Source organism: Lepisma saccharinum, chromosome 17, assembly GCF_977018435.1.
Source record: "Lepisma saccharinum chromosome 17, izLepSacc3.1, whole genome shotgun sequence".
NCBI classification, from domain to species: domain Eukaryota; kingdom Metazoa; phylum Arthropoda; class Insecta; order Zygentoma; family Lepismatidae; genus Lepisma; species Lepisma saccharinum.
The window spans coordinates 19,919,787-19,935,798 of NC_139245.1; the positions used below are offsets into that span (position 1 = coordinate 19,919,787).

The following is a 16,012-nucleotide window of genomic DNA, read 5'->3' on the forward strand; positions in this document are numbered from 1 at the left end:
TATATTTGTATTGAGAGAAACAAGTTTTCACTGTGTCTGTGTGACAGAAAGAGATATATTACTACCGGAAAGCACTTGTATTGTACTATTTCCACTGTATATGTCACCTTAAGGAGAATTTCACATGAAGTAACACTTTCCCCACAAGCAAACCAAAATGCCATGTTGCACATACAAAGTGAAAATGACAAGTAACAAGTGCAGCATCATGACACTCCAGTGTGCAAGTTTATTTGTACTTCCTAAGTTTCATTTTGAAGTGGCAGGTGACTCAGGTTCCAAGTACAAAGTTATTCGTTGATGCCTGTCACAATGCTGTGAAATCTCCCAAAGTTCCTCTGTAGACTATATACTATGGTAGCAAGTTTTAGAACTGTGCACATAAAAATCCTAATATATGGGCATGGGCATCAAGATAGGGGGTCGAATCGACCCGTCTGCAAATTGACATTGCTCATTTCAACTTACAAAAAATTAAGAAGCGTGTTAATTATATTGTTAATACTGGAAATAAAATTCAGTTAATTATTATTAGAATAGAATGACCAAGTAAAAATATGTTAAATATAAAAATAAGTGTAAAATATACGAACCAGTTTATGTTTTCATATTCTACCATTAAAACCAAGAAAAAAGTTGTTCCACTTTCCAAAAATTTGAATTTTATGCAAAAGGACAAACAATATGAACACAATAGCTGAAACGTCATTCTAATTTTAAATCTCTTCTTGAACGATTGATAGATTGATTGATTTAGTTTATTTTACTTCGCGTTTTGTGCCTCTTGGCTAATTTGCGAAGATGGGGATGAGTGATGAAATTGATGAATGGACATTCACAAACAACCACACCCGACCGGGATTCAAACCCGGGACCCTTGGCGTCTCTTCTTGAACGAGGTGTGTTAAAGTTAATATCAAAATTGAATAACAATGTATTTCAATACATTAACTGCATAAAATGTAGTGAAAATTTTAAGAAAAGAGTAGTGCTGGATATTCACTCATCTTGTTAATCGAGTATAAAAAATCTCCCCAAGGATATAATAATAATAAATGTGCAATAAAATTAGTTTATTAGATTGACTTTATAATAGTTATTATTTTACAATAATAATCATAAGCATGATAATAATAATAATTATTGTTGTTATTATTTTTAGTATTCAATTCAGAACAAGAAGTTCTGGTGATGCCCATGTACATGTGCAAAATTAATTGTACTAATAAAATATTAATCCCTGGAATTGTGGGGTAACAAGTAGAGAAAAATCAGAGAATAACTCAGTTTAGAAAAAGGTGTTAAGTATGGGAGGCAAGACGCTCCCTCCATTTCCCTTCCTAATTTGTTATTACCGTATACATATTATATATATATACAATATCATTTATGTTGACCTGCCCAAATTTATTTGAAAGTAATATTGGCCTTGTAATTTATTTGCATCAATTAAATTATCCCATCTTTTTTCAGCTTGTGCAAGAAGAAATTCCACTTGATTGAAGAAATTCACCCAACCACACAGTTGAAAATCAGCACTGAAACTGTGAGATATACATCAGGGTCTGCATTTCACTTCAGAACTCAGGAATACAATGGATAACACTCTCCATCCTTCTCAGTAATAAGAAATAATGTATTATTCCTATTGGATTAAATCACAAAACAGTTCCATTGCATAAAATATTAAAAAGTAATGTATTTGGCATAATTCATCAAAAACAAAATTCTGTCTTAGTAAAAACTTCAATTTCTTCCCGTATTTTCTGTCTCCCCATGCATGTGTTATTAACCCTCAAGCAAGAAAAATAAAAAGAAGAATGTTTTCTATATCCAACATCTGACTACAGTATTTCTTTCTTTATAAAAAAAACAATGCATTTATTGAATTTAGACTTCACACTACTTTCTTAGAAAAAAGGTTAAAGGCAAAAAATTCATTTATCCATATATTTTCAATAATTTAAGATTAATCAAAATATCTTAAATGAAGGAATGAATATTAGAAAGAAGTCTGTAATTTGAAATTACAAGAATCTTATTCCCTCAATATATTACAATCTTTTTACTCCTGGAGAAAATACTAATTATTTTCTCTCTCTTCAAAATTACCTTAGCATTGTCATATCTACAAAATGGAATAAAAATTTATTACATAGTAATGTAACATAAAAAGTAGAATTCCCCCATATCTTCAGTATACAAAAAAGTGTATTCAAACATTTTGGGAACAACACTTACTGACTCATGGTGCAGTGCTATTATGCACAACCAAATGTGATACAAAGTGTGAGAAATATATCAAAAGAACAAGGATTTTTACTGTTACTTGGAAGTAGCTATATGTGTGTATACATGAATTGTGTGTGTGTGTGCGAAAGAGAGAGAGAGACATGTCTACCCACAAAATTTTGGTGGTATTTTTTGTAGTTCCCATTAGGAATCGTTCCTTGCCATCACATTATATATGTGTTTTGTAGGAAATGCATCTAGATGAATTTAATGGCATTTTAGTAAGCCAAATTGTATTCATAAAAATAATTTTTTCAGAAAAAATTTAAATTTAAATCTAGGTGATTATCTACAATATTATAATCACAACTGCACTACAGACAAAGAGAAGTACATTGTTAATGTATTATAAAAGGATGCTAGCACACAAATATGTGGATTTTTGTTTACAAGGTAGAAGGTTAATAGATTAACTAAGGTATTATTTACAACTCTCAAAACAAGTAAGTCTGAAGTACTACGAATGTGTAAAATACTTGTAAGCAAACTAATGAAAATACTGAGCAAGAGTTATGGACATCTTACCAATAACAAATTGTTCCTCATATATTGAAAAAGTCATTACCAAATTGCAGTTTGTAATAGTGCATCAACATTTATAAAATTCTACACATCACAATAATTGAAATTTTCATGGATTCAAGCTTTAAATAAGTTTAAGTTTTCACCACATACACGGAAAATCAGAGATCTACATCAAACTTACGCTGCAAAATAGGAGAAATTTTACATTTCCTTACACATCATTCCCAATTTTACAGTTAAAGCATGAATGATAGTTATCTCCGGTACTGACACAGGCAAGATTTTTGGGCTATGGAAACTATAATACATATCAGATTCAGAAATATATTTTAGGGTACAAAGATCGAAAGAATACGGTAATGGATTGCCTGTAGTGAAATATTCTCGGTTTTAAAAGCAAAAGATCCGATTCCTGAATCTAAATAGGTAAAAAGACCATTACTATGACATATGCCATTAATACACTTCCTTGTCAGATAATGCCAACACAGACAGACTGAACAAAACATAAACTACATGTAAAATTCTTAACTTGAAAACTATAAAAATCCAAAACATTTGTGAACTTTAGAAAAGTTTACAGTTTTGCAGGCACAGTATTTATCGATTTCAGACTAAAATTTCTAACAACATAAATGTAATGTACTCGAGAGTTAAAAATTGCTCACACAGAACTAAGTTTGCAAATAGTGTACTAAGGAAGTCAACGTATTTACAAATGCAATATCTCAGTTTTTTTTAATATATGCAATATATTTAAGAAATGTTACAAAGTAAGTTTTCTCTGTACTAACTGGATTGTTGCAGACTGTTTTCTAGATGTATATCATATGTTAGCTGTGTGTAACAATGTATGTATGAACTGTTTTCTTTTTTTGTAAATTGTATTTATATACAAAGTTTCAAAGTATACAATGAATAGTAATATGAAGACCATCTTATTTTTGCACTCCTTTTACCGCAACTACATAAACATGCTAGTAGTAACAGTAAGAAGGGATCTAGTTGTACTCTACTTCCCAGCTATTTTCTAACTTAAACCTGGAAGAATTCGTGGGAGAAAAAACAAATCTTATGGTGTTAATTTATTTATCATTACACCACACCTTTCAGGCAATGAAACAAGAAAGGGGGTAAACCAATGGTCAATCGTGAGCTACCAGTAGCTTGCAGGGGATTTGAACTGGCTCATATCATTGGTTGACGTCCTGGCCGTGCGGTCTAAATCAGCAGGCTTTGGGTCCAGGCTACGTGATGCAAACTAGTTTGAGTCTCCAGGGAGGAAGCTAAACAACTTTTCTCCTATATTTCGGGCCTGTGTATGGAACCAGTGGCCACCCACCATTATGATAAAATTGGGGACCACACGTCATCCCATAACTGGTTTGATAATTGCTCACCTTGGCAGGTGGGAGTAAGGCAGTCGGTAGATAGGTCTTGGGCTGCAAAGGCTAACAACTTTGCACTTCATGCTGACTGCATCCCCACCACTAGATTAGAGAATCGCACAGACTGTAGCTTGGTCAATATTTCAAGTAGTAACATTAATCCTCCAATACACAAAAACCGTTCTGTCTCACAAATAACTAAACTTTAACGCTGATTATAATATACGTACCAATAAAATAACAACTTCTAAAATCAGCAAAGCTGAAAAAAGTATTTCTTATCACTGTTCATTCATCGAAATCAGTAATTACAACAGTTAAATATATATTTTAGTGGACTGATGGACCTACTAAATAGTGGCTCAAGGCAGCATAAAACAATTCAAGGGCCCATCTACTTAGCCATGAGACACAATGATGAATTCTAGTCCAGCTTGGGCAGCTCACGTGTACTTGTGGAAGCTGGCAATCACTTCGAGCAGGATGAGCCCCACACCTCAAAGCCTCCTGCTTCGCTTTCTCCCTCCCAGCATTGTCAGCATGTGTGTATTATCAGTGCCTGTGCGTAATTTTATATGTAATATAATGTGTTTTTCTTCTATTTTTTGGACTGTTTTGATTATTCACTTGAAATCTTCGACAAAACTCAAACAATTTTTTCAGGTGCAATAATCATTCATCTAAATACCATACAAGGAACTGCAGTCCGTTCCATCATACGAAATGTTAATGAAACAACAATGTTTACTGGATAATTGTTTTTACTACAGCTCCCTCCGAAATGTGGAATGGAACAAATGTCAACAGAAGGAACAGTGACAACTTGAGCACAACAGAGGGTGAAAAACAGCATAACTTCAAATTTTCTAAAATTTTCAGAGCTAAACTTGACAACATTTCAGCACATTTTAGGAGCACCCCAGACTTCAAACCAAACAATTTATCTTACAACAAGATAAACCTAATCCACATTTCTTATTCCTTTACAAGACTCCCTCAAAAAACAATGAACAATTAGCAAGGTAAATAGCAAATAGTAAAAAAAAATAACTGATACAGTGGAACCACAATTTTACGTTTCTCAGGGAACCAAGATGAAAAAACTTAAAAAGTGGGAAAATGTAAAACCGGGGAATGTAAAATTGGGGCTCCACTGTATTCTACTAATCTGATATAAAATTCCAAATGCTTCTTGAAGAACCTAACTGGTTCATTGACCTCTTTAATAAATGTATGATACCAGATGAACCAAGCCTTTTCAATGCAAAAGAAGCTGCATATTCTTACATTTACTTAAAAAAAAAAAGTACAGAATAGAGACTAATATGTTTATCACATAAAAATTATAACACAATGGCACAATATTGCACTAAACTGTAAAATAATTATAGACAGTTGAATCGGTAAAATTATCGGTAATTTTACTGATAAACTGATGTACCTATATCGATCGATACTGATAGAGTACCGATTGATGTGTCCCATCCCCAAAAAATAAAATTTCCTAGCAGTTTCCGTGTATTTTGTGCTTAAGTTTCTGACAATGGTGCTCCCTTCCCTCTTACAATGTTATTGTACCCTTGCTTGCTCAGAGTTCCATGTGTGTCCAGAAAATGGACAAGTTGTGATCTATTGATACCTAAGAAGTTGGGCAGGTGTTGCAACTATCCAGATGTGCACTGTGATTTTTGTACTAAAGCAATCTGACCAGTTTTTAAAATTGTCATATTTTTCCTTAAAAATGCTAACACCAGCAACAGGCATGACATGATAGAATATGACAAAGTGACAATGGTTAATGATGTTATATACGTCATGTCATACTTATTGTGCTAGTTCATGCATTACATTTGCCTAATCTGGATTAACTAACATCTTTACGCACAATGTGGATGTCGTAATTTTCAGTTCTCCAGAGAATAACAAAGCATTCAATATTTTGAAAACGTTTAACATTTCTGCCAAGCTTCCAATATTACAGATGTAAAAGCTAAACCCATATTATTATCAACTATTGGACACAAAACTTACGCCGATCTATATAATATTATGCAGCCCAAATCTATCTCACAGTTCAATCCCAGTGAGATTAGGCAGCAAATTAAGCAAAACCCTTGTTAAAACTATTGTACATTTCATGGTTTGTATCAAAAGAACAAACATCAAGACATGATGACGTCAACTCCCTTGACGTATTCATCTTAGGCATAAAAAATAGTGTGTGTGTGAGAAATAGGATGTACCTGGATCCAGACACACACACACACAAAGTAGATGGCGGTATGTCTGATGGATGATAGTTGGAATGTGCACAAAAATTACAATAGCGTACTTTCCAGCACAAGAAATAAGAGGTTCTAGTGTCCAATAATGTAATATATTTAGAAAAAAATATTACTCCTTACATGAACTACACAAATATTTTTAACAGACAATGGATCCACAGCTTGTTGCTTTCATGCAATTTCATTTAAACTGTTACCTAGGCATCATGTCAGAGAAAGTTAGCAGATTTTCCTTATATTCTGCCTGGTCCTCTAAATGTTGCAGTTTTTTCGGTTTAGCTGTGAATTCACGAGTTGCTGCAGTGCGGAATGGAGTTGATTGTACCCTGTCATGTTTACTTGCACCAGAAGATGGGGTATTTGTTGGGGTATACTTACCTTCAGAACTGGCTCCTTGGCCCCAAGAAGCTTCCCGTGCTAATGCGTTCAACATTTTCCTCTTCTTCCTGGCTGACATATGATTGCCTGGAGTTAAAGATCCTGGAGAGATGTTAGAAATGTTCAGACCAGCAAACGGATCTTGAGATCTCCTCCTCTTCTTAGCTGAACCCTGCACCTCTGGTTGCCATTTTCTCTTTGCTTTGGATTGTTTTTGCATCTTTATTTTGTTTTTCTTCTTACAGAGAGGACACAAAATAACCTGCAAACAAACAAGACAAAAAACACACATTATACAGGGGATGGACAAAAATATGGAAACACCTGGTATAAAACAGGTAGCCATTTCAAACACGATTTGTGTCTGAATGGTAAGTGGTGCGAGTTATACACCCTGACAGATAAGGGCCTGTTACAGTACATCGACTGGTCCGTGCAGGTTATCGTGAATCATGTCTGAGCTGACAGAGTTTCAAAGAGGGCAAATTGTGGGTGCGCGTATGGTGGGAGCTTCTGTGACGAAAGTAGCGGAAATGTTTGGTGTATCAAGAGGCACAGTCTCGAAGATCATGACTGCCTACGAGACTTCTGGAAAAAAACGCATCAGCGAAGCACCAGCGTGGATGCAAGTGTGTGTTGCGTGACAGAGACAGACGCACATTGAGTAGGATTGTGACCAAGCAGAAGATCACCACGGCTCCTAAAGTCACTGCTGAGTTGAATACAGTGCTTACAAACCCTGTTAGCATCAAAACAGTCAGAAGAAAACTCCACAAGCAAGGTATTCATGGCAGATCTGCAATTCCCAAACCACTCGTGACTGTTGACCATGCTGCTAGACGGAGACAGTGGTGCAACACCCATAAAAACTGGACAAGAGGAAGACTGTAATCTGGTCGGATGAGTCATCCTTTACATTGATTCCAACTGCTGGCCGAGTGTACGTGTGGAGAACGCCAGCACAAGCGTACGATACAGACTGTCTGTTACCGAGAGTGAAGCATGGCGGTGGTTCAATGATGATTTGGGCAGCCATCTCCTGGTATTCTGCCGGACCCATCATCACCCTGTATGGACATGTCACTGCCAGGGACTACGTAACCATTTTGAGTGACCAGCTGCATCCCATGGTGCAAACTTTATTCCCAGATGGTGATGCCATGTTTCAAGATGACAGAGCCCCTGTTCATACAGCTCACATCGTCCAGGACTGGTTTGATGAGCACGAAGATGAAGTGTCACATCTGCCATGGCCTCCACAATCGCCATACCTAAATATTATTGAGCCCCTGTGCTCGGTTTTGGAGACCAAGGTGCGAGCTCGCTACCCACCACCATCGTCTCTACAAAAACTTGCAGCGGCTTTGGAGGAAGAATGCTACAACATCCCTTTGACAACCATACGCGACCTGTATTTGTCCATTCCACGTCGACTGCAGTCCATTCTGCATGCCAAAGGTGGTCCTACACGATATTAATAAAGGTAATGTGCATTTCTGCAGGTGTTTCCATATTTTTGTCCATCCCCTGTGCGTATATGGGGAAAAAGGTTGACAATTCAGATACAATATTTCTATAGATAGACCTCACTATAATTCATGTTTGGGGATAAAAGACGCGGTAGATGTACGTATTATCTTAGCAACAAGTTTCCAAGTGGATGGTGGCAGAAACTCTACAAGTAAGTTTCGCAGAAAATTTAGTAACTTTCTCACTAAAGATGATATGAAAATTGAAGGAGTAATATCCATCACTTGTTTGATTGATTGAATATTGTGTTTGAAGTTCACTTTATGAATAGAAAGGCTAATCGGGACTGGACCTACAGTTTAAAATTGGATATGAACCATCATGCGCCTCTCGACGACATTACCACTATGCTATCAGACAGACAACTCACTGTAAAAAAAGAAGCACATTTCCTTGTTTTGACAGAGTTCTAACTAAATAAATTTGACGATTATTCTAACTTTTTATGGGATTAAACTGTTTGTCTGCTTCGATATAATCTTATTTCCCACAATCCTCTCTTTTCCTGTGTTCCAAAAAAAGGTGGCAACATGATTCTTTACAAATTCGCAAAAATGCCTGGAACAATACGTACATTGTTTACCATGTTATTTATGATATTTGTTTCCTTATAACAAAGGAAATAATATTAATTCTGATTGTTGTAAGGGTGTTCTTTATTTGTATCTCCAGAGCAACAAGTAATTTCATAAGCCATGTGGTTTGAAGATTAGAAGTAAGAGTGATAAAGGAATTGTACATAAGCAGTGATTAAAATGGGATTGAAAACAGCCAAAGGTGGTCGTACGAAGTACTGACAGTACTTGCAGTGTGTATGACGATGCAATGTGTATCACAAAACAGTAAATCTGTCACATTTCTCTACATAAAGTGAGTTTATCTGTCTCATTTCTTCAACTAATGAGTCCAATAATTTGGTCAATGCTGTATATTTCCTGTATACATTAGTTTTTACACCAGACTTGTGGAACCACTTTTGGGATATCAATGATACAGGTCACACTTTGGTTCCTAGTGGTTTCAACATCTCCATACAAATTTTATACAAGGCAGGTCAGTACGTAAGTCACAAACTGGCAACACTGATAAATAAAGGATATGCGAGATATGAACCTGAAAACATTTAATATCGGTCATAATCTACCAGTATTCATATTTCACAATTTATGATGTGTGAAACTTACTCACTTTTATATAGATTAATTCGTATTCTCAATAAATTAATCAAAAATACAAAACTTTTGTACTTGCGTGTAGCGAGTATCTATTATTTCAAACGGTGTTTCAGGAACAACTGTTCCCTTCTTCAGGTTCTTTTTTCTCGGCTACCAGAAATATGACATAGCCACGTCAAATCATCTCAAACGTCAGGAAAAAGAAAACGGTACAGTTTCGGTGAAGGCAGAATTTGGAAAAATTTTCTAAATCCTTTACTATAGTGGAACCACAAGGAAAGAAACCTGCGCAGACCCCATCGCGCTGGCGGGTGGGGGAAAAAGACAGGAGGAAGGAGCCTTCAGAGCGGCCAACGTCAGTGTTGCCAGGCCTATTGATTTCTCGGTAGGATTCCATAATAAACTATTGCTATGGCACCTCCGACGGCCTGCTCAAAAACAAGTTTCCTGGTCACCTTACTTGAACATGGAGGGGAGAGTGGAACTCCACTCAGCCATGAAAAGTGCTGTTTGAATTGTGAAATTATGCCAAACGATGTGCTAGGACATTATTACTATTTAAACTACATTACCATGGGCGTCCGGAAGGGGGGGGGGGCGTGACCCCCCTGGAAAATGAAAGTCAACGAAAAATTATATATTTTTCACATATAATTTCATTTCAGCTGCAATAATGTGTGTTAATTATTGCATGAATATGATACATTGAAATTTAAGCAATGTTTTTTGAGGGAAGAACACTATTATTGGAGAAAATGTGCCTTCTTTGACCCCCCGGAAAAAAATACCTTCCTTGCCCCTGCCTGGAAAAAATCCTGCGGACGTCCATGTACATTACTATTTTTAGATGGTTGTATTTTATCCCACCCGAAAATAGAGTTGTTTTCAGTTACAGTAATTTACATCCATTATTATAATAGGGATGTAGGAACGTGATAATTTCAAACTCAAGTGGTGTTTTCTGAGAGGGCAACATTATACGGGGTAATATGCCTCGTTTACCCGCCTGATAAAAATACATTGTTTCCCCCCCTCGCTGGAAAAAATCTGCAGACATCCTCTTGCCCCCCAGTGCGCACGCCTATGACGCCCCCGAGAAGGTCGTTCATCCTCAACTATTAGATCATCGGATTTTGTAGCAGATCTTCTGGTTTCCCAAGGAACAATCTCCCGATTTTTTCAAGTCTGACCTGGCAACACTGCCCTGAGCACCGATAACGGCAGGGAAGATGCGCGAACGCTTTTGAGGGAAGGTTTTTTTCCTTGTGGTCGAGCTATACCCCCATATTTCCTCGTTTGTTCGAAACCAACACTGCATAAACTTCTCAATCCAAAAACCTATATACAATCAAAACAAAAAGATGCCTGCCCGTTCACTTCCCCGTACTGACCGTTGGTTTCTTCCTCGTCGTATGCAGGAGGTTCCCCACTGTACTGTTTTCTTCTGTCCTGACGTTTGAGATGATTTGACGTGGCTATGTCATATGTTTTGTATTTTTGATTAATTTATTGAGAATACGAATTAATCTATATTCATATATTCATCCATCGTTTTATCAGTCACGGTTCGGACAGATTTTTGAGTTGTACAGGAAAATGACAATGCATTCAGAAAACTGGATATTATGATGGAAGTAATTTTGAAGTCAGAAGAAACTAGTTTATGTGATTTAACAATGCAGAAAGGAATAATTTGTAAGAAATTGTGTCATTAAAAGTAAGTTGTGCACATATTCAGTATTCATGCTCGTCAGTTGTCACTATCTGAGTGATAAACAATTGCAGGAGGTAAAAAAAAAATTTAAAAAAATGTCAATACTACAGCAATCAAACCAAACACTCCTAATCTACCCAGCATGTATAAATAGTAACATTGTAACCATGTAGGAGTGTAAATATAATTCTACACGTATAAAACATGTATAGAAAAACACACATTCTGCAAAAAAAAATTTAAAAAATGCAATAAGTAATCAGAAAATGCATGTGTCATGATGATTGAAAATATCCAATCAGAACTTGGGCCCTTGCAGCATCAAGATGTTGCAAGGAGAGGTCCTTTACCTTCCTTGTGTTCCTATATCATTGATATATAAATTTCAGATCCCTTCTTTCATCTGGGCATTGATTGATTAACATAGCCACATGTCGGGCACACCTGGTACTGCCCTCAGACACAATCAATATTGGCAGTACACTTTGAAATTTTGAAAAAAAAAAAACATACTTTTATGAATATGCCACAATTAACCCCATATATCGTGTGTAATGCATAAAAAATTATTGTTCCTTTATCAGTTTGATAAATACAGACACAGACTATCGATTCACATTGAACATTTTTGTAAGTAACTCCACAGCTGTGTTTTATCCATGTGTGTATTTACTTCGTACAAAAACTTTTTTACAATTTAGAAACTTTTTTTTATATACAGGTATACCAGTAAAACAAAAACAAAATTACCGACAATTTCTGTAAATATGAAAAAAAAAAATGGTTTACTGCCGGTAAGCCAGGTAACATGGGACAATACATCGCTGTACTGAATGTTCATATAGAACAAGATTTTCTTTAAAAAATATCCACATAGACAAAGTTACCCAGAGTAAATTTCATGTTGCTATCGCTTTTTGTACAAAAAAGTTCCATATGTGCAGTCTCGGTTGCGTGACTATTCGAACACCCTGCATTACAAATACTTCACACTTCTGAATGAACATTCATTGCATGAAGTCATTTTACCCTTGCCAATAGAAATGCACAACAGTATGTCGCACTTCAGTTGTGTCATCCTGAGTACATTTTCAATATTGGGCAGGAGATAACCAGCATCTCATAATTACATACGACCTATTTACTAACTTTAACTCATTTTATACAAAACAGCAAGATCTGTTGATATTTTTAAAAATGCGATTATTGAGGGAGTACACTTGCTCACTTTTTGTTACTTTATAATTTTGATAATTACTGTCTCTGCTGCGCAGGCTGTTGTGTGAAAATAAAACACTAAGCCATCATTATTAAAATCTCATGTGCAAATATGCAAATAGTTTTTTTAATTAAAATATTCTGAGCAACTTTAAATTGTTCAAGCATTGGTATCATTAACCTGATTGGTTCAGTGATATAGGCTCTTACCAATTTATTCATATTTTCTCCATACTTCTTCAGAAGATTTCTGTCATATTTTGATACAGAATATGGATTGTTGTTAAATCTCGTCTTAATTTTAAGCATCTTCTTTGAGAGTTGTCCGCTTGGTATAATTTTCAAGTGGCATCTCTCTTGAAACAATGGATTGCAACAATACTTGCATATGGTAATTTTAGTATAACGTGAAGCGACTGATGTGGATGAATGCTTTTCCCTGATGTAAGAGTTTCTGGATCTGGAAAGAGACGTAAAATGAGTACAGGACAGATTCATATGCACCTCGAAATGCGAACAATGTGTTAAATTTTCCATGTGTCATCTGTGTGACATTTCTGGAACAAAGTGTGTTGCAAATATTGAAATGAATTATTGTTGTTTTAAGTCCACTTTATGCACTGAAAGGCTAATCGACACTAGACTTACAATTTAAAGTGGGATATGAACAACTGTGCCATGGGCTTCCATCAGGTATGAAAACTGGGACCCTTTCATTACGAGCCGACAACGTTACCACTATGCCATCAAGGAGGCCCTGTGTTGCAAATATGATTGATTAATTGAGTTTATTTTACTTTGCGTTTTGTCTCTCTTGGCTAATTTGCGAACATGGGGATGAGTGATGAAATTGATGAATGGGCATTCACAAACAACCAAGTCCGAGCGGGATTCGAACCTGGGACCCTTGGTGTTGCAGCGCGATGTGCCAACCACTTGGCCACAGGGTCCGGCTGTTGCAAATATGAAACTGATGTAGTATCATCATATTTCTTATTTGACTTTTGTTATGTTATGGAACATAGTTATTCTGCTATTGTTTTGGCTAATTGTGAAAATGAAGATGAGTGATGGTATGATGAAATTGATGAAGGGCTGTTCACAAAGAACACTATGTCTAGGCCAGGATTCAAACCTGGGACCCCTGGCATTGTAAGGCACTGTGCTAACCACTTCACAACTGAGATCAACTCATATTTATTATTGCGAGTGTTTTTCATTACTTTTGGCAAATGGCAACAATGGCCATGAATTATGATTGATTTGGTGTTTTAAGTCCACTTTATGCACAGTAAGGCTAATCGGGACTGGATCTACACTTTAAAATGGGATCCAAACCACTACGTGCCTCCACTGGGTATAGAAACTGGAACCCCTTGATTACAAGCTGACGACGCTACCACTGCACCATGAATTACAAATCCATGGAAATGATAAAGGGACATATCTGAAGTGGTACTGTTGGAGTTATTGCATTTTAGCTTCAGATTGTAGATTCATAAACAAAATACACATTTAATGTGCCGTTGGCCCACTTAGCCACTTTTAAAAAAATGACAAGATTCAGATGTTTTACGTAATATAACACAAAAAATGGGAAACATTTCATACCAAAGTATGGCCCGCGTAAGTAAAAACTTGACATCTCAAGAGTTTTTTGGTACTTTTTATTAGTAAAATAGCAAAAAAAAAGACCCTCGTTAGTCTGAAACATGCAGTACATACGTGAAACAGAAGTTGACATTTTGGTGTCTTCCAAAAAGATCATTCCTTATAAGTAAATCACGGTTAGAGTAAAACTACTTTGTAAAACAAAATCAATTCTTATGAGCTCTAGGTCGGCCGATGTAGTATTCCATTTGAGCTATTAAGTCTTACAAGTCAATGAATGTGGCGCATGTCAGTTATTTGGTAAATGTCTGTTATATCAGACACACATTTCTATAGGATATTTTCAGTTTTAAATGGTTCGTACTTGCCAATTGTGTATTGCGGAACATAGTTGAAGGTGCCATTATGCTTTTTACACGACAATAACTTCGATTTTTCGCATTACGAGTAATTATTTTGGGTCCTTTCTTCCGTTGTGGAACATACAATGTGGTGCGCAAAGCTGTGGATCATCGCATGTTGTGCTTGTGTTTTGTCGATTTGGAGTGGGTATGAAGTGTTTCAATCTTCTTAGCCGAAAAATACCTACTTTCGTGTCCATTATGTCATCATAAACCATTGACGGATAGCCAGTGATGTGCGTCTACGCTTAAACAACGATAGTCTACATTCTACACATAGACTATTTTATACACGTAGATTAGGTAATCTATGTAAACAACATGGCAAAAGGTGATAACTTAACAAAGGGTGCCGTGGAATTAAAAGAAAATTATATTGCGTATCAGTTGCTGATGTGTGAAGAGAACTTTTCATACTCTTTCTTCCAAATTCGAACAATTTCTCACCTAGGAAGAAACCTAATATAGGAAATATTCTAGTGTTTTATGGGGAAAAGACCACTCTTGTCTCACGACTGCCATCTGTTGTTGATTCTTGCATACAATTTATCTTCTTCCATAGTTGATGATAGAAGAGAAGAGAAATTTTGTTGTAAATAGGATTCTTTTCATTTCGTGAGGAACTAATAAAGTTGAAAATGTCACTTTCCTTTCATGAAACCCTTGAAAATTAATTTTAATGCACTTTAAATTGTCTACGTAGTCTATGTAAACTACAACCCAATGTAATCTACGCGTAGATTACGTGTAGACAACGCATGTAGACGTAATCTTATAGTCTACGGCACATCACTGCGGATAGCCCCAAAAACTATTCCCGATAGCACCAAAAACCATTTACGATAGCCCCACGAACCATTAACGGCAACGTTAGGTTAGGTTGGGTTAGGTTAGGTAAGCATAGTTAAAAAAATAAAAATAATAAAATCCTGGTAAAAAAATGCACGTTTGGAAACACTGGCGAGACCGCGTGACTTTTGACGCTCGCACAATCTGCAGGTACATAATTGAAACAACGGCATAATGTTGTCGCTTTGCACAAAATGCAAGTTTATTATATCCACAGTGCTTCTTTCTTGTTGTGCAGCATTCTACGGTGAGAAAATACCTCCACGAACTTTCAGAATACTACAGAAACACATTTCCGTAAGTAGTTTCTTCTGTAAAAATGAAGAAATGTGTCTCCGATATAACAGACATTTACCAGTTATTTGTCTATTTTCACACTTACAGCAGATTTGCTCGAATAACAGAAGGTACAGTACAAGGCAGAATTCTTGAAGCTTCCCACAAAAAATTAGCCGTTGTTATGTCCGCCATTGCAATGCATACAACTTCACACTTAAAATATATTTCTTCTAAATTAGTTTTTGACGCAAATCATTTCTTTCTTCATCTCGTTCGTAATTAAAGCACAACTACAGCGTCCACAGATTATTACAGCGTCATAGCACAAATACAAGGACGTTAACTGAACAGCAGTGTTGCCAACCAC

General features: G+C 36.1%; 2 protein-coding genes across 7 annotated transcripts in view; one reads left to right on the top strand and one right to left on the bottom strand.

Annotated features, from left to right (window-relative positions):
• Positions 1–3,742, top strand: part of LUBEL (Linear Ubiquitin E3 ligase) — a 104,509-nt gene extending 100,767 nt beyond the window's left edge. For all 4 annotated transcript variants that reach the window (XM_083139033.1, XM_083139036.1, XM_083139034.1 and 1 more), the window contains one exon: positions 1,474–3,742. In XM_083139033.1, the coding sequence (XP_082995159.1) occupies positions 1,474–1,503 (30 nt within the window). In that variant the 3' untranslated portion in view covers positions 1,504–3,742. The remainder of the gene's footprint in view (positions 1–1,473) is intronic.
• LOC146001563 (uncharacterized) overlaps positions 1–16,012 on the bottom strand; it is a 36,980-nt gene extending 20,968 nt beyond the window's left edge. The window contains exons 1-3 of one of the 3 annotated variants that reach the window (XM_083139039.1): positions 15,749–16,012; positions 12,716–12,965; positions 6,869–7,130 (exon numbers count right to left, since the gene is read on the bottom strand). In XM_083139039.1, coding sequence (XP_082995165.1) covers positions 6,869–7,130; positions 12,716–12,965; positions 15,749–15,837 — 601 coding nt within the window. In that variant the 5' untranslated portion in view covers positions 15,838–16,012. Of the gene's footprint in view, positions 1–3,519; positions 7,131–12,715; positions 12,966–15,748 lie in introns of those variants that run through there. The other 2 variants (XM_083139040.1, XM_083139038.1) reach the window with 2 other exon arrangements.